Source organism: Leptinotarsa decemlineata, unplaced genomic scaffold, assembly GCF_025532065.1.
Source record: "Leptinotarsa decemlineata unplaced genomic scaffold, Ldec_3_MD MMD2_tig00000505_RagTag_RagTag, whole genome shotgun sequence".
Taxonomy (NCBI): domain Eukaryota; kingdom Metazoa; phylum Arthropoda; class Insecta; order Coleoptera; family Chrysomelidae; genus Leptinotarsa; species Leptinotarsa decemlineata.
The window spans coordinates 12,163,821-12,184,005 of NW_027412549.1; the positions used below are offsets into that span (position 1 = coordinate 12,163,821).

The window sequence follows — 20,185 nt, forward strand, 5'->3', positions numbered from 1 at the left end:
ATCAAACCATACGTTGTGTCCACCACAATGGCATGTTGACTTTTATAGGCCCAGAAGTCTGGGTCTATAAGGCACAGTCTATACACATTGAATGAATATAGTTACAGTTTATTTGCATTCAAAATTCTCCAAACAGTTGAATGGCTGAGGTAATGGCTCATTATTTCCAGTACTAATTGAAAAATTATCATCAATTTCTTGTACAATTGGTTCTTCTAACCGTGGTCTAGTTAGTGGTCGGCGTGCTAGGTCATTCAGTAACATATTTGAAAGGTCTGCATAGATAAACACATGCATATACCTTCTTATTTGGGAAATGAATTGTTATGTAAATTGACTGGACAATTTCCATTACAAATGTGAACACAGGTGCAGAGATTCACAAAGAATAATTTTGGAAGTCTAGTTTTTACTGGAAATTATTTAAAAAAAGAAAAGTAATAGGGTTGCACCGGTTTTTCATTCATTTCAGCCTTATCAAGTTCATCCGAAACTTAAAATTCTTTTGAATCTAGTATTGGATAAAATATCAAGGATAGATAGTTTTTGTCTTCTACTCCTTTGATGTTCAAAATATCAGGTAAAAACGATTATATGCACTTATTCGAATTATTCTATTCATTTCAAATAGTCATTTCTACTTAAAAGTTTTTCAAAACATTCCAAATAAAAAAAAGTTGATCTACAATGTCAACTTCCCTTCGTGGACTTCGTATAACTTGGATCTATCTTCATGAAATTTACGATATTATATGGTATATGCTTTTTTTGGATGCCACAGCATTAATGATCTAGATAAGTTCTACCGTGAAAAATATCTGGTAGAGGTAGAGATTCAACTTATAACTTTTCGAATGTGAGTTGGACGCACCACCACTGCGCTAATTCACCGCTGGGGAAGTATAACCTTTTTCCAAGTATGTAGTTTTCATTTTTAGTATTTTCAGAGATGTTACGAAAAATCACATTCAAAACTAAGGAATTTTGAACGGATGTTCATAGAAACTGTTCTTCATAAAATATCAAATGGAAATCACCCCTCAAAACTAGTTACAGCACTCAAGAGGTACCCTATATACATACTGGAAATCATCGTATGTTAGTGTAATCGAATAACAAGTATAATATGTCATGAACATGTAGAACTTGTGTGAGAACTGAAATCGGTCTTCGAAAAAGTTTTTGAGACTTTAATTACTTTATATAAAAACTACAACGAAAATGTAATTTATGTTATTTATTCATCAACCAATGGCGGTTCCACAGTAATAATTAAGAAACAGTGACAATCCTAACCATTATATTACATGAGTTTGAAGTTCACTGCTTGTTTCAGCATTTGTAATGTCTCTATCAATATGAATGCTTGGTGATGGGTATTATAAGAATATCAACTTAAAACACAAATATTTAAGTTTTATATGAATCATGAATCATGTCAGAAGTGATGAAAATTAAAAGTTGTATGTAGTAATACTTCAATACTTCAAAATAAGAAGAGATATACGATACAGTATAAATATATACTAATAGGAAGGTGCTCTTGTTTTCCAATAACTATCTTGACTAGAGTAAATTGCAATCTTAAGACCATGAAATAATATTTCAAGCTTCTTTTGTAAAAAAATCAGGGCTTTTGAGGAATATAACTAAACCTTTTGTGGATGAGTTATAGGTCAATTTCATTTTTGAGCAACCAAGTGCTTTCTGGCTTCAAAAGACTGGAATAAGAAAGACTAACATAACCCTAATGGAACACTACATTTTACCATACATTTATTTATATTGACTCTCATTTTTCATTGTTTTGCAGGAGGAGAAGAAAGTCAAAGATAGAGAATGGTAAATTTGATGAACATGTTTGAGTATAATTTATGAAATTTATTTATTTTCGCAGCAAAATTCAGGAATTGCAAATGAAAATTGATGATATCGAAATTCTAACAAGAGAACTTCAATCCAAAAAAGAAGAGTGTGATACTTTGCAACAGGTAAATATAAAATACTATGTTATCATTATTTAAATTTGTCTTATCAATTCATTTGTTTTGTTTTTGAATACAAATATCTATATCCGTAACTAAATGTATATATTTTGAGATATATACCTTGAGACATTTCAGGACCGTTATTCTTGATTTCGATAGAAGGAAATAATTCCTTTATTTCTACTCTCTTGTTTTTCTATTACTCCAAAAAAATATGGTTTTTCAAAGGAAACAGGAGGAAGAGAAAAGGAAATCTAATAGAAATGTTACCAAACTTAAGACAGTTCATACTTTCAAGATTATTGTTTCCATTTTTAGTACCTATTTCAATTTCTCTCTCAGAACAAGCAGAGTCAATGAGAGAATTCTGTTATATTATTTTGTAGGTAATAGAAACCATAAAAAACCATAAAAATCCCCGGGGTTCAATCTTCTCTTTTAATCACACACAGTATTTCAGTTTGCCTTTTGTTGAACACTTGCCTCAGACTATAGAAACCATATAGGCCTAGAGCAACGTGGTTTTGTAATTGTTGAGAAACTATCTTGTGAACAGTGGTTTACTAAAAATTGACGTAGCTTTAGAGTGAGATATGAAAATAGGTCTCTAATCTCCAATCGAACATATTTTCTTTTTCTATAGCATCACACTGTATTGTGAAATAGGTAATTTCTCTAAAAAGCTGGATTGGAATACCAAAACCGCAAAAATTAAATATATATCAGTGGGGTATATCCAATTAATCGTAAGATTAATTTGAATTTATTATATTAAAATTGTTTTGCTTTCGGCTCGGGAATTAAAGAAATTCCTAAATACAGGGTTACTGGATCACTTCGGTCCCGTCAATTGGAAGTGTCTGTATCATAGAAATCTTTTTGCTAACTTTTTTGTTTTAGCTAAAACTCAAAAACATTGTTTTTAAGTCCTTTTTTTTTTCTTTTCATTATTGAAACTACATTCAGAGTTTATGCCGTTAATTGATAAATATTTGCTTCTGAACAAAATCATTGCTGTGTGAAAGCTATTTTCTGAGTTTTTTGGTCGTGGTCTGTAGGTTGTTATGTCTGCCGTTTTGTCTACTACTACGGTAGATATTATCAAAGGCGATATGGTAACGGTCGCAGTGCCCCGAACGAAGGAAACAACAACTCGAGAACAAACTCGGGCACTATGCCTTTGATATCGCAGTAGTAGAAGAAACGTCAGGAATTAAATCATGCAGACCATGGCCAAAAAAACGGACAATCAATTTCACACATTAATCTCCGACTCTGAAAGTTTACATTCTTAACAGGTATTTACAATTATTTTATTAATTACTACAGTTCAGATGGTCACCCAATGTAACCTCATTCAATTTCATAGAAGATAGCGTTTTTGGACAATACGTTTTTCTTTTCAATTATTTCTACTTTACTCTCAGCTTATCTCCTCATATGAGAACCAAATCGCATGAAAATTGTTACCCATGTTTGTTTGATTTGCTAGTCAAAATCAAAGTAGATTGTAAAACTATCACAAAAAAATATGAGTTTTATTTTGATTTCTGTGATCTGAAAATTAAAGTTTATACAACTCTTATTACTATTAACATTCATTCAGTTTTAGGATGGTCCTGGAAACTGAAATGTAACAAAATCACCCTTTTTATTCATTTGAACTCTTACCATACCTGTAACTTTTTTGTTTGAAAATATATAGACATTTTTGTACTGAAATCGTTAGTTCATAGTGAATCAAGTATCAAATTATTTTATTGACAATGATTTGAGAAAAACTAAAATTTTAGGATTAATAAAAGGTAAAACTGGAACCTCTAGCTTAAAATCAATCCAAAACTAGTAATTTTTCCATACATCGAAAATGCAATACTATTCTTGACACGTGTTTCACCAACCAAGTTGGCGTCTTCAGGAGACCAAAGAAAGAATACTTTAAAACATCTTTTATATGAGCATCGAATTCTATAAAAACACTTTTTTCTATTCAATTTGTACTCCTAAGCAAATGGATGTCATTACATACTGTCATCGTGACATGACCCATCTGTGACATAATAATATAAAGTTATGAATAAATTGAGCGATCCAGATTGGTGCTGAAAAGTCAAGTAGTTGTTTTGAGAGTGCTTTTTCTTCCATTTTGTGTCAAAAAGCAGCCAAAGGCTTGTTTTTCCAAAAATGATGAAAACTATTTTAAAGATGCCATTTTGGTTGTTGAAACTCTCATCGAGAAAAGTATTGTAGTTCTGGTGCTTGGGGAAAGTGCTTGTTTTGGAAAACTGTAGGGCATCAGTAGCTGAATACGACATAAATTCGACAAAGGAATATTTTGCATAAAAAAAAAAGTAGCCAGTTTTTCTAGGGAATTTCATAATGGATAATTCAATTATCTATTTGACCATTTGTAGTCAGAAATCTTTGGAAAACAAAGAAAACTGAGCGACATATTCCAGAAGCAAATTATGCTTTCAAAATATTTCAAATGAAATTGAAAAAATGCTATAAAAATGCGTTTTCTGTATTCAAAAGTTTCAACAGAAAACATGTTTCTGGACTATGAATAAATACAGAAATACTTCGATTTTTGATCGTGTTCCAATTTCATCCCAATAGAAAGTGATTGACGAGGCTTCGAGTGAATTGCCAAAAAATCTTTCTAAAGACTTATACTCATGATAAATGAAATGGGTACAACGATGTTAAGAAATGAAGTGTCTTGTACTCTCGATATATTCTTTTAATTTGAAACTACAATATGAACTGTGACATGATTACATGATCAAGTGAGAATTTTTATCAAAAACTAACTTCGTTACATATTGTGCATTGGTTAAGATTGAGAAATGTTGAGGCAAAATTCAATTCAAAATGTAATTGAGCGAGTTAGGTAATATGGAAATTAAGTATCAATAACGTTAACCTAATTCCTTGCTTTTTTAGAATATGGTTGACATGAGACAAGCTTTGACAGAAGAGGTTGCTTCCAAACATGATACAATACTGAAACTGAAGAGGGATTGTCAAGAATTAGAAGATAGGTGTATTCAAGCTGATAAACAAATAGCTTTCAAAGATGATATAATCAGGGAATTGAGGAAGGAAATAAAACAGCTGAAACACCAGGTATATTAAGACTTGATAAAATTTCAAAATTTTTAGTGATACATATTTGCACAGTTTAACGATACAAAATATTCCATCAAGATATAGATCACCTAGATGAAATATTTTGTAAGTCTTTTTCATGACTTTTCTCAAATAATAAAAGAAATATATCCAACTAAAAGCATCTTTCAGAGGATTTTGGAGAAAAACAAAATAAAAAACAATATCATATTAAAACAAAAAATATTCAATTTATCAGATATCCTCCATTTAATTATCAATATCATATTTTTTGTCTTTACATGGTGTCAAGAATGCTTAGTAATCTTGAGTTTACTTTGAAATGAAATCTTTAAAATATATACAGGCCATTTTTTAGCTGATACCTACCTCTATTGCTATCTCTGAAATGGTAGGTCCAACAAGAACGGCTGAATGGAACAAAAGTTGCCTTCTTGGGGATGCAAGATAATGGTATTCTCAGATTGACAAAATCACCAGTCGTTTCTGAGATATTTGCAAAAAACTGAAAATGACAGAGGAATTTTTTACTTTATTTTATGTTTTTCATGATCTGGTTCGACCCATTTTTCAATACGACGTTTCGTTCATTGAAATCAATCATTAAAATATTTTTTAAATCGAATTTCTAAATATCGTTGCAAGCACATGGTTAATAGTATCGTAATAAACCACATTGAAAAAAAACTGTTGCGAAAGAGAATGTCAATAATAAATCGTAGAAAATGAACATCATAACGGAATGCCTCAAGTTACATTTTCTAAGTTACCGTCTCACGAGATATCGCATTGAATGTTCAAATTGACTTCCATCATTTCTTAAACAAATACTAGCTCAAGAAATAGTGTGCTTGTGGCACACTTTATTTTTTGTGAATTCCTATAACAAAAAATGTAGAAGAGTAAGGTCCGGTGAACGTGGTGGCTATTCGATAGAACCATAATATCCTATAAATCATCCTGGCATAGTTGTATTGAGGAAATCTCTGCACATTCTCCTGCTATGCGGTGGAGTTCCGTCGTATTGGAACTACTCATATTCCCTTATTAGGGTCAGTGGAAAATCTTCTAGAAACTCAATTGGAGTCCCTGATAAGAAGTCCAAGTATAATTTTCCGATAAGAGATGTTTAAAAAAAGTGGAGGCCAATAATTTTATTACCAAGAACACCAAGTTATAATTTAACACCATATATCTCTTGAAAATTGGTAACTTTATGTAAATATTCATTTCCTTGTCACCAATGATAATGTATATTCCTGTTGAACCATCCGTTATTGGTAAATATACTTTCATCACACCACAATTTTTTTTTCAAATTTCAGTATTTTGGCGAAATTTTCTAATGAGCCACTACAAAAAACTTTTCCCCTATTGAAGTCCATCAAACGCAAATGATAGACTTTCCTGACTCGATAAGGCTTGAATTTATTTTTCTTAAAAATTTTCCGAACAGATGTATGAGAGACGGCCGAATTATGAGCAATAATCTCTCTCAGAGATACTCCCTTGTTCTCATTTTTTCTTTCAATACAAATGCTAAATCAAATGAATGCCACTTTATCATTATTGTGAATCTTTTTTGAACTCACCTAAAATGCCGATTTCATTATCGCCACCATATTCAGTAACCGTACATTTTCATTTGGAGGGTTTTTCAAAGGATTCATAATTTTTTAAACTATTTTCGATACATTTATAATATCTATGTTCAGGGGGTCGTAGTTCAGGATACAATTCCTGATACATTGTCAGAGATTTGGTATCATTTCCCAAACATCTCGAATAAACAAAAAGCATATACACTTTTTCGTCATTGGGAAAATTAGTGTTTTTCCCTTGAAATTGCCCACGAAATTGAATAACTGTTTTATTTTGTGTTTTTCAATTAACTTGCCACTCACATTTATTTTATGGCTTACTTCAAAAAGAAATTATCGCTTATCATGTTTCTCCTGAATATCGTCTATGACTTTTTTGATACAGTATTTTTATTAGTTAATTCTTGTTGATATACTCATTTTCTGAACAGAAATATTGATACAGAGATTTTGGCATCTCTTCATCAAGACAACCCTGACAAAAATCTATTATTTGGATTTCACTGAATATTCAGGCTCTCAATGAACGTCATCACCCAACGGGAGAACTCTGTTTGGATTTCAGTAACATTCGGAAATTCGAGCTCTTAATAAATGGTATATTGATGATGTGTTTTTGGAAAAAACATAAGAAATACGTATGTTGTAATATACCGATAAATTTGTAATTACAATGACTACCAAAATATATAAAAAATATACAGGTTCGTATTAAAAAAAGTATATTGATGATGGATTTAAATAAACGAAACGTTGCATTGGAAAATAGATTGAACCAAATTATGAAAAACATTAAACAAAGTTCCTGTGTCATTTTTTGAAAAATTTCGAAAAGGTAGAATATCAGTATTACAGATGGAACAATTCCTGAAAAATGTCTGATGAAATTTTTCTATAAGTAACTCTGTATTTTTTTAAATCATAACTTATGTATTCAATAATTGAAAGTGATTGATGAACAAAGTCCAAATCCAATCTGCCACCTTCTCCTTGTCCATAGGTCTCCTGTCCTGATAAACCTTCAAAAGTCAGTCCTCCCGATATCCATCGAAAAACTACTGACAGAGAACAAATTTTGGTTGTCAACCATACTAAGAAAATTGTTCAATCGGGAAAATCGACTCTAATATATTTGCGTCAGGATTGTGATGTACGAAAAGATAAAAAAATTGATAATACTTTTACAGAGCATGCACCTAATTGTTCAAAATGCAAACATAAATTTAAAAATGAAGATGCCGAAAAAATAGCTTTGACGACAAGGTACAAAGGCACCGTTCAGAATGAAAAGTCTCTGCATCTTTGTAAATCTGAAAATGATTTGATCGACTTCAAGAAGCTACTACGCCCTGTTAAAGATCGATCTAAGCTAACAAATTACAGTATGAACAGATGTAATACTTTTATTGATAGTACCTGTGATGTTAAGAAAACTACTGATTTTGAATCTAGGTTGAAGAAAACCAATATATCGATACCTAATCATATACCTGTGAAAATGTATGTTGATAACTTAGAGGTTAATAAAGCTCAACGTTGATTTGTATTGTTTTTAATTCTTGAAAGAAGTAACTAATGTTTTTAATAAAAGAAAGAAATCGTGGAACATTCCTTTTAGGAAAATCGAGAATTGAGAACTGAAGAGCAAAAATTACTTGAAAAATCAATATTTTTGGTAAGCATTTTGTATCAAATATAAATGAGTTTTCATATTTTATATGTTTGATACCCGACCAATTGTTTCTAGGCAAATGAACTAGAACTGCTGAAGTACAATGTTCAAGTTTCAGTAGAAAATTTGCAACATAATCTGCAGAAATCTATGCCAAAAGATACTAGGGATAGAGACAAAATTTTTGAGGATTTGGGCAATTTTTCAAAAATAACAAAAGATAATCTGTATGGTTTTATGGAATATGAAATTATTCAATTGAATGAATTGATTGAAATAAAACAAAAGCAACTGAAAGAATTACTCAGTCTTGTAAAAGTTTTGGTCGAGAGGCTGTATATTGTCGACAATGGCTTGAAATTTTTGGAAGAGAGAACTCGATCTGTTGTAAGACCACAAATTGTATTTTTGGAATAAAAATTTAGATTTTATGTCGTTTAGTGTGATATTACTGCTGAAAACGTATTTACAAAAATCAGAGATGTCATTAAATTTCAAGACTTATTACTACAACTGAAGAAAAACAATAATCAATGTTTGGAAAAGTTGAAAAAGAAACCAGTTTTCCGCCATCAACACTAATAAGTATAATTTGAAGGCCTCTGTATGACAAGAGCAGTCATTTTTGTGAAATCTTTCGTATGAATTGTATTTATTGTAAATAATGCACTCATAATAAATGTTTTTTATTAATTTAAGTTTTGGGTAAATATTTTAAATATATAGGTACATATTTAGATTTATTTCATTCACTTGACCTAAGGACAGTTTCTTTATTCCAATGTTATTTCCTACGTTTTTTTTCTCTTCATCCATAATTTTTGCAGAAATGTTTTTGCCTTGGAAGTCAGAAAGAAACTCTCGGATCAAAGGTATTTTATTTTAAAGATTTGCAGAACCAAAATACATCTTATTTTTCACTTTTAGTTAGTCAATTTAGAAAAAGAAAAACATATTTTGGAAGTGAACGTAAAAGAAGAGAAAATTCAAATTATGGATTTGGAAAAACAATTTAAGGAATTTGTAGGTTGTATGAAAGTTTTCTGAACATTTGAAAATAGTTTGAATATGTTTTGCTATGTAGATTAAGGATAGGTCACAACTTAAAGAAAAATGTAAAATCTTTGAGAGAAAATGCAAATGTATCCAAGAGGAAAACGAAAAATTATTGGTAGATAACAAAAACTTCAGAAATGAAACGGAAAATTTGAAGGAGAAAGTTCTCAAGTATACTACAGATAAAGTAAGGTAATCCGGAAGTAATTATTCATGTATGGTTTAAAACACATGTTTAATATTCAGAGACTCCTTGAGATTGAAATGACGAAATTGAAGGAAGACATTAATAATTTTATAAATGCAGAGGTAATATTTAGTATACCATCCATTGAAATTCCATGTCAGAAATGTATTTCCAGGATAATTGCATTAAAAAGGTGGAAAGTCTTTCGAAAGAAAACAAAAAGCTAATGAATGAATTGTGTCAAATGAATGAAGAGGTAAAAAATGAGAAACACCCATCACACATCAAATATAGAAAACAATTTTTTAGAATCGAAATTTACTAAGTACAGTGGATGATCAGAAGAAGCGAATATGTCTTATGATAACAGTAAGTCTTAGAAAATAAATACAAACCATTATTCTTTCCTACAGATAATAATAAATAATTCTTTATTCACCAATTCTCGTACATCGTGATCAACATAATTAGTTCATAACATTTTTAATGTTCATCTGCCAATATTATAATTGAACAAATTTTGAGGATTTTCCTTAAATACAATCATATCCGTTTTCCTGTTCCAAACCAGTTCTTTCAATTTTTTTTTTTATAATTTTTGAATGGATATTATAATTTTTTTTCATTTGTAACTATCACCTGCTTCTTTCTGAATGTATAATGTAATATAATCCAGGTTACACAAGACGAAATCGGTAATTTGACTAGAACGATAGATGAACTTCAAGGTACTTTGCAGAAAACAAAGCAACTGCAAGAAGACGAAGAAAATGTAAGTATTTATTTCAATTTTCTTTTTAATCAGTGTATTATGAATTCTGTTTCAAGCGATGTTTTCAATTTTTGATCAAGGTATTAGATAGTATTCGGATATCTAAAACGTTAATAGATTATTGTTTACATTGAGTCCAAATGGTTCTCATGCACATTTTATTTTTCTAGAAAAATGTTCAAAAAATCAACACATTGAAAAATATGATTGAAGAATTTGAAAATAAATTGAAAGAAGCTCAAGAAAAGACCAAGGTAATATGCCTGAAATGTCTGGAATATTCCTTAAATATTAGTTTTTCAGGTATGTAAAATCTGCAGAGGACGTTCCAGAGTGGGATTTGCAGATAACACAGAGGTAAGGAATTCGAATCCATACAATTTTACACAAGCTTTCAAACAGGTTATTGTAGTTTAATTTTATGAATTTGAAGAGCCCCCAACACTACTAACACGTACTTTGGACTGCAATTAACGTCGTCGAGATAACTTCGCGAGTAGTGTAGAAAAAGTTTTATATAATGAAACGTCTATTTCATTTATAATTTAGGTAAATTTATCCACAATGATCAGATTTAAAGGTTAAACATATTTTGTTGCATCCATTTTACGACTTGAAACTTGGAATTTTATTAAATTCTGACATCTACATCTTGCAGGAGTCAATAAATAATAAACAATTCGTATCAGTGTTTAGAAGAGTAAGCTAGTGTTGACCTTTTCCTATAAATGGATTTATCTCTCATTCTAATTTGAAGCTCATACTAAGGTTCTGAGACGAAAACTTGCATATTCTGGAAAAGAATAATAAAAAAATCCATTTTCAATGATACTGAAGAAACAAAATTCGGCGTCCACTTTCGGTAGTATATTTTATTTTGGTAAATTTTCTGAATAACAGAACTTTCGTATGAGCTTCAAATTAAGAGAGTCATAGTTACGACCGCACCGGGGGGCCTGGGGGCCGGTTAGGCCCCCTAGACGCACCCTGGCGTTGGATGCGATCGGGTGTGGAGGGGTGGATTTTCGGGAAATCCTTGCGGGTACCGCCCCTCACCCCACACCAACAGGATTTCGCAGGGCTTCCTCCCGCTCACCGAACCCGGAGTTGCCTCCTTACATCTACTTAGTGTGGCTAACCAACAGACAGGACCATCGGCAGCGTTCGACCGAACGTTCGTACAAGTTAACTAAGCTCTTCTTTCGCCAGAGAGTGCTCGCGTCGCACACCTGCCCCCGCCAACCATGCCAAATCAGTTGGGAATATGGTCCCGGAAGTGGCCGGTCGGGGTCCTAAGCTCGGATACTAGTAGCTCCGTCCAACCGGGGTCCGACACCTCAAGCGTCTGCCTTGGTGCCCTCCAAGACTAGACTCGGATACTAGATCCCGGAAGGACCGCGAGCCCCGACACCTCGAACGCTCGGATCCGTACAGAAGCAGGCGAGGATCACGGAACAGCATAAGCCGTCCAGTGCCTCGGTATGGGGCTGCAATGCACCCATGAATGGATTACCGCAACCCTGTATCCCTTTACCCGCTAGTGGAGCCGCTGCCCCTAAGAGGCCAACGCCAGTTGGAGATGAGGCTCGCTAGCCTCCAGCCGCGTGCGGGCACTCACCTCCCCCCTAGAACTCATGTTAGGAAAGTTCCCTTTCCAACGTTTGATGAGTAACCGTCGAGGACTCTTTCGAGCATCCTCTACCACACATCATATGTCGAAGATGTCGCGCCCATTACCAGTGTAGGTGCGGGATAGGGCGGTTCATCAACAACTTTTGGGTGTACGCCGTGTGGTCTGCACCGCATACCCTTACGTTACCCCGAGTTGCACTCATGTTAGGAAAGTTACCTTTCCAGCGTTGGATGAGTAACCGCCGAGGGCTCTTGCGAGACACCTCTCCCACACATCTAGCTTGAAACCGGCCAACGCCTGTTACCCGCAGGCGCGGGATTGGGTGGTTGTCCGATAACTTTACTGGGTGAGTGCCGTGTGGTCTGCACCGGGGGACTGTCAAACACCCATAAGAGAGAGACAGTGATCCCCCGCCATTCGCCCCGACAAATCCATTCACAGGATGAATTAAACACCAGCTCGTGTTTCTTCAACACCAAAAACGTTTTCTGAAAATTTTGGTCGTTAAAGATATACATTGAAAATCTGAACTACCCTATAAAAAAGTGGGTAGATAAAACAATAACAATGAAAGCTCATTCTGATGAGTAATTTTTTTTTTCAGAAAATTAAAATTCAATCACCATTCAGCAAGAGATTCTTAAAACAGCCCGTTCTTCCACTTTGTAAATCAGCTCACTGTTTCCGATATAGATTAGGAGTCATTTAATTATTATTTAAGACCAATTTTAGTCATTTTTAACGCCACTTCTCCTTGTCAGCGAAAGTAAGCAAATTCCCCCCCCCCCCTCCCCTTACTCACGTCAATATTGATATGTATTTTTTAAGGTTTCTTCACAGTTATCCACGTTAATTTATCGCACATTCGATATTCATTCTAGAAAATTCATAATTTTTGAACGTATTGGTATATTCTTATCACATTAACGATATCAATTATTTTTCTATTCAGAAATAAAAAATTTTGTTTTTGTATTTAATATAGCTTTGGTTTAATGATTTTGTTTCTAGAATGGTTTAGGGTTGCAAATATCCCAAAGGAAACTTTATAAATTTATTAATCCATGTATTGTGTATCTTTTCTATAACAATATTTTTTCATAAATATATTAATCTGTTTTTTTATAATAGATTATTTATTTTTTACATTCATAGGTATTACGAGGTAATTTACTTCTTTTGCCTATGCCATCTGGTTCTAAATATAGACAGAATGTATAAATAGATCAAAATATGTAGTTTATTTTGAATACCTCTTTCTGTAGGTGCAAACGGATCTCATTGACCCAGAACAATTGGAACAAGATATCCAACTTGATTTGGTATGTACTTATAGGAAAAGGATATCTGTATTATATTTATATTCTTTACTAATTCTCAAACTTTTCAGTTGGAACATAGAGATAATATAATCAAATCCCAGAATGATACTTTGAATATGATGCAGCAAGAACTGCAATCCCTAAAAGAAACTGAACTAGACCTGAGACGTGAAAAAGAAGAATTTTGCCAGAATATTGAATGCTTGAAAAGTAAAATTTATGAATTAGAACACGTTGAGGCAGATAGTAATGGTGATATTAAGGACAACATGAATATCAATAAGTTGATGGAACTGGTGAGGCTGAATATGTTCTATCAATTCAAAATAATTATTTTATCTGTAGTAGTAAAGATCAGTTTTATATATTCGGTTTGAACTAGAGTTCAAACTGAATTTGAACCTCGAGCAGCTCTTCAATGTTTCATAGGTTCCGATTATAACTGTTATATTCATTGTATATAACTTGACATTTTCTGGGGAATTCATGATTAGTGACAGAATTGCAGAGATTGTTTTGTCAATAAGTAGTCTAGTCCTTTCTTTTGTTTCAAACTTTTATTTATAATTTTCAAAGTATATTTTTCAACTTCAGTTTTATCAAAAGAAGTTCATTGCTTTTATCTGCAGCGCCTGTTCCAAGACTGATATTCTAATATTTGCCAAAAGATCTGCAATCGAATGTTATTGATGAAATTTTCTAGATGTTCATCGAACATGAAATTGAAGGAATAATATTGAAACTGAAAAACAAAAGTCAACTGGATTGGATGAAATTCCAATATTCCTCACAAAACAATGATCAAGTGAACTTTCACAAATGCAGGCTCACATCATTGAGGAGTTAGTGGAATTGGGTCAAATTCTGTTTTTTTTTTCAAAAAAATGACCAAACTTTGATATTACACTTTACATCTATTGCCCTGATAAACGTCTTATTAAATATTTCAGAAAAGACGATCTGATAAAAAAAATCAAATTTTAGACCTTAATTAAAACAAAACATCAAGAGAAACTTATTTGATTTCTTCAATTTTCTACCGATTCCTATACATCAACAAATTACTCGTCAGCATATTCACTTCCTTAGCTAATATGCATACCCCATCCCATCATTTACATAAACGAACAGTCGTCAGAGGTTAATCTAAAGATACTCCTTGATGAGAATGTTCAAACTTGTCAATTCTATAGTTCAAACTTCAGTCCTAGTTTAAACCAAACCTATAAACTAACCCTAAGTATTTATCTATATGTCTCCTACATTTTTTAGGTTCAAAATAGGGATGAAATAATTAGAAATCAAAATGAAACAATGGTTTTAATGCAACAAGAGTTAGAATCATTGAAAGAAGGAGAAACAAGTATGAAATCAGAAAGAGAAAAATATAATCAAAATATACAACATTTAAAAAATAGAATAAACGAATTGGAAGTTACCTTACAAAACTCTGATGGTAGAGCTGATAATCTACAAATGGCGGTGGGTAACTTTTTTCTGATGTACAAAAATTTTAATATTCTACAACAAACATATAACACAAAATAATTCATAATTATATGAAGAAAAGCCTCTGAAATTTTACAGCCTTTTGCAAAAAATATATTATAAGACATGCATTTATGATAAATATCTATATATTGTAGGACACATTCATTTAACATACCATGAAACCTCAGATTACCGATCTTGGGTCATCTAAAACCCAGGTCAACCGAAATGATTCATTAAATAAAAACAAACAAGAATCACCAAATGTTTTAATACATGAGTTTTGTTACTGAGAAAAAATAAATTGTAACTAGCATACTTGTTTCAAAATAAAAAACAAAGTATCATATAAAGAAATAATTTGTAATCTATTGCTCCTACATACACATTTTATTAGGATATTATCAGATGTTTAGTTATCCGAAATGTCTTTCGAACTCTCAAACCCCCCTTTCTTTTCGGTTAACCAGGGTTCTACTGTACTCGTATTTAGAAAGTATCATATATTTTTAGGCACTTAGTAGTGGAAGAAATATTCTATTTAGCTTTTTGTGCTTGAGCTTTTTATTTTTTTTGCTTTGTTTTTCTTTACAAGATTGTACATAAATAATTTTATGTCAATTAGGTGGATTTATATATGAATTCGATAAATGTCCTTGAAGCATCGCAAACCAAATACGAAATTGAGGTAAGTTCATGTTGCAATAAAATTGAGAATATTATTAACATATATTCTACATTTTTAATTACTACACACTTACAGTTTATGATATCTGATAAAATTGTGTCCAAGTAAAATCATCAGGTAGTGTTGGGTACATATTCTATTTCTGATATTGTATATAATGTATTTTCCGGGATCACGATTTTTATGTCGATATCTTGAGCTTCAAGAAAAGTTGAGATCTCTATAAAAAGTTAGGATCTCGATAAAAAAGGCGAGTTAAGTGAAAAATATAGCTCTTCTATGGCTTCTTACTCAAGTGACACATGCTTTAATTGAAGAAACAGTGAAATAACCCACACAGATCACGTATTGATTAAGATATTTCTCAAACTTACTTACACATAAGTGAATTTAAATCAAATGAAAATAATATTTTCATGTGATGGTACAATTTATGAATATTTTTACTGTTGTTGTTTTAATTTCCTAGAATGAATTATTATTATTCTGTTGAAGTGTGACAAATTTATTATTACTCTACTTTTCTCAAATGAAGTCTAGTTGTTTCTTGTTTGGTATAGATCGATCAACAAAGAGCTACAATTTCAAATCTACAGAAAGCTTTGGTGGATACAAAACAGGAACTTGACACTACTAAGCAAAAATGTGAAGAGAATGTGAGTTCAAGTTATTGGACTACTAGATGGTTTGGATTTTCTGAATCTAAACCGCCAAATAATGAACAAAGACCCGTGCATGATATTTGATTTTTTTGTTGATTTTGGTGAATACTTAATAGATTTTTTTCGAATGTAAGTAGGACTACTAACATTGATACAATTATTGCACACCTTATGTTCAAATTGTAACAGAAATATTAATTTATTTATTTATGCACTTATTTAATTTGATTTATTTATTTATAAAGAGTGTTATTTTTTCAGTATTTTTTGTGTTCATAACAAATAATGTAGTTAAGCAACCTATTATGATTTTTTGTTGTATTCTGTGAAATGCTTCCTGAGTTGGAATCATTAATTTTTCTTAAAATTTAATCTGTTTATATTTTAGCTTGACTTTAGCTTTCATAATTTTTATGTATATACATATATATACATTTATATATATATATATATATATATATATATATATATATATTTCAATATTAAATTTTACAAAAAGGATTTGAAGCTTTATATCTTCTATTCATTATCTGCGAGCGCTTTCGACAACTGGTCGTCCTGTCATCATCAAGGCTCAACTCAAACTGCAGTTTGAGTAGAGCCTTGATGAGAGACCCCGTTAATCCATTTTACTGTATATATATATATATATATATATATATATATATATATATATATATATATATATATATATATATATATAAAATATAAAATTACTTTCGCAATACTTATTTTCTGCATGTGTCTCAACTTGGGAAACAAGTCACCTATCTAGTAAAAAATATGTTTTAGATTTTTAATACTCTTTCTACTTCGGTGTTTGTATAGAATGGTTAAAAATACTTGATTTATTCTAAAATAAAAAGGTTACATGCCTTTTGATGTTGTCTCAGGCATTGAAATAAATTACACCCTAGATGAATATTTTGAAAATAACTTAGACATATAGACTTGCCTAAAACATAGCAGTGTGTGTCCAATAACTAACTCTGGCATTTTCATCTTTTCAATTATTTTAATAGTATAAGAACATATAGGCTTCCACGGCCAAAGTCACGATTGAAGAGATCAAAATCCGGGCTAGTGGGTCGTAATCGAAAGCTGAAGTACTAAACGTTCCATCTGCAACTGTGGCATTATCACTGGTTTGTGCATAGACTGCGAGGACAAAAGTTATATCTCGAACGATTGTATATTATATTCTACTCTTTGTAAAGGCATTTATTTAAACATCGAAGTAGAAAAACAACCATAACAAATAAGTATATTTTTTACAAAAGAACGATAATGTATTAGGTATATTTAGTTTTCGTCACTTTTGGAGTAGATTTTGCAAATTTTTTGTCATGTCCTTTGGTGGAAGTTTATTAATATATTAATTTCAAATGCAATATTACAAAAGTCGATCTTCACATATAAAATGAAAAATATACCTACATATTTCAAGGTATAATTCGTTGATTGGAACTATTTGACATATCCAATATTTTTACATCAGAAATCAGAATGTATGCATTATGCACTGATTTCTGAAAGCAGAAAAGATTTTGGAATGCGTTGAGTGCCTTGTCAAAAAACAAACAGAATAACATAATTCACAATTATTGAAATAAAATCTTGAGAGAGAAAGTTTCAAAAGGTCTTATCATTGAAATATTCGGGTGGGTGGGTTGACCAATAATTGACTACACTGAATAATCAAACCTAACTTTATTTCAACTAAAACTTTTAACTATTATTTGAATGTCTATCGCCTTACTGGAACTCTTCGCGTACCGCACTATAACGTCCACTTGACTGTGTCGATATGCTCGCGGCCAGCGTTTAAATATCGTAATCGAATACCGTAGACATTTCGCCGAAGTTCCATCGAAATCGGTAGCATTATTCTCGCTGCTTCTAGAGCGGCAGGGAACATTGTGCATTCGCGCTCTCTTAGCTACGTCACGTTTGGTTTATGGTTACCAGTGGCAGCCGGCGTTATTTTCTTTCGGGCATGATTTACAACAATTCGTAAATTTATTTTATTAAAACAACTATAAAAATAAAAAACAATATTGCTAGGTGTAATTAGAACCTCTGGCGTGAAGTGAATATATTGAAAACATTTTCTCATACCAGAATAAATTATCTTTTTTCAACAGGAGATGATTAAGTCTTAGTTTTCCCCTAATTATATATACTTATTGAATATAATTGATACTTTTGCAGAAACTAAGGACGAATTCTTCATTAACAAATAGTCATAGTTTGAAATGTTGACAAATGGTAAGTTGTCTAGAACTGAATTTTTCATCAGTATCATAGTTCCGCCATGAGATATAAAACTTTTGTATAGGTTGTCAAAGAAAATGGCTCATCTACTGTAAGCCAGCGCTCAATCAGTAAAATAATATAGAGAAAGTTTAGATCAGCTGGTTTATTTGTAACGTCTTGAATGGTAAACAGCATTAAGAAGAATATAGTTTTTTTGTTGTTTTCATAAAAGTTATTTCTTCTAATAAAATAATGTCCTATATTATATACTCACAGACAAAAATATTGCACATTTTATTTTAAGCCTTGGTTTCATGTTTATTTCTATTTGTCTGAATCTTTATGCAGTTTTCATTACTAAATGGTATATGCTGAAGTATTTAACGTATATTGATTGCCAAATAATCCAGATATTGAAACTATACACACTTGTAGAAGAAGTAATGGTATAGACTAGTTTTGGTAAAAATTTGTTAAAAAAAATGATGGTTCCTTGTGGAATTCGATTCCATTCTTCCTGTGTGAGTTAGGGGTTGGATTTCATGCTCGTATGTGTCTTTTTAGGATGTCCCAAATATATTCTATGGGATTTGCATCAGGACTGTTTGGTGGCCACTCCACTTCCTCAAGTCCAACAACTTCAAGATACTGGGTGACTGTTCTTGCAGCATGTGCACGAGCATTATTATGCATTAGCAAGAAATTGTCGTAACCAATTAAGCCGCCTTAAGGTAAAACATACTCTTCAAGGATGTTGTGTATGTACTAGTCAACATTCATTCTTAAATTCACCTCTATGAGCTCGGTACGACTGTCTCAACTAATGCCACCACACAACATAACGGAACCACCACCAAAGCTAACGTTATGTACAAGATTACATTTCGCAAAACGTTCTCCAGATCTTCTGAATACTCGACCACGTCCATCTGATTTCCACAACTGTATTCTTGTTTCATCTGTGAAAAAAATTTGTCCCAACTGCTGTTCATTCCATTTGACATGGGCTATGGCAAATTATAACCGTCTAGATTTGTTACGTGGATTCAAACCGACTTCTTTGAGTCTTATTATTACTGTTTTGACACTCAGTAAACCATTTCTGATATCCGGAGCTGTAAGCGTGCAATTTTGCAAAGATTTTATTTTCAAATATTGATCATCTCTTCGCGTTGTACATCTCTTACATCCTTGACCAGGCCTCCTTTTGTACTCCCCAGTCTCATTGTCGCTTCAGAATACCAAAAACAGTTGATTGATGGATACGCAATCTCCGCACAATATCTCCTTGTCTGCCTCCCTCATTGCAACAATTTTAACACATACTAATTTGCTCAAATGCGGCATCTCACTAGGAAAACTACAGAATCAAGACATAAAGTACTCAAAATGTCATTCTGACAACAATGAACAAAATAATAGACATTAATAGTGGCAAAGGCACACTATTATTCAAAGTTTGTAATTTGTACCATTATTTTACTTATTCAGCAATAGCGACTATGTGCAAACATTTTTTTATTTTTACTGAATGGAAATTTACGTAAAATACTTTGGCCTTTGAAGATTTATCAATAAAAATAAATAACGTGTTGAGGGAAAAGAAATTAACATGAAAGAAAATCTTGAAATAAAATATGCCCTATTTTTGTCCCAGAGTGTATTTAAACGATTAGATTAAGTAGTTGAATCAGGTGTTATTTTTACATTTCTATTGGTAGTGGG

At 31.9% G+C, this 20,185-nt stretch overlaps 1 protein-coding gene across 15 annotated transcripts in view; it reads left to right on the forward strand.

Annotated features, from left to right (window-relative positions):
• Positions 1-20,185, forward strand: part of LOC111511081 (uncharacterized) — a 64,208-nt gene that overhangs the window by 16,177 nt on the left and 27,846 nt on the right. For 7 of the 15 annotated variants that reach the window (XM_074173961.1, XM_074173954.1, XM_074173956.1 and 4 more), the window contains 17 exons: positions 1,814-1,842; positions 1,898-1,991; positions 4,935-5,117; positions 9,221-9,265; positions 9,321-9,416; positions 9,478-9,636; positions 9,696-9,758; positions 9,812-9,892; positions 9,946-10,005; positions 10,313-10,408; positions 10,579-10,662; positions 10,712-10,765; positions 13,307-13,363; positions 13,432-13,659; positions 14,636-14,845; positions 15,480-15,542; positions 16,103-16,198. In XM_074173961.1, the coding sequence (XP_074030062.1) occupies positions 1,814-1,842; positions 1,898-1,991; positions 4,935-5,117; positions 9,221-9,265; positions 9,321-9,416; positions 9,478-9,636; positions 9,696-9,758; positions 9,812-9,892; positions 9,946-10,005; positions 10,313-10,408; positions 10,579-10,662; positions 10,712-10,765; positions 13,307-13,363; positions 13,432-13,659; positions 14,636-14,845; positions 15,480-15,542; positions 16,103-16,198 (1,698 nt within the window). Of the gene's footprint in view, positions 1-1,813; positions 1,843-1,897; positions 1,992-2,953; positions 3,287-4,640; positions 4,882-4,934; positions 5,118-9,220; positions 9,266-9,320; positions 9,417-9,477; positions 9,637-9,695; positions 9,759-9,811; positions 9,893-9,945; positions 10,006-10,312; positions 10,409-10,578; positions 10,663-10,711; positions 10,766-13,306; positions 13,364-13,431; positions 13,660-14,635; positions 14,846-15,479; positions 15,543-16,102; positions 16,199-20,185 lie in introns of those variants that run through there. The other 8 variants (XM_074173964.1, XM_074173957.1, XM_074173955.1 and 5 more) reach the window with 7 other exon arrangements.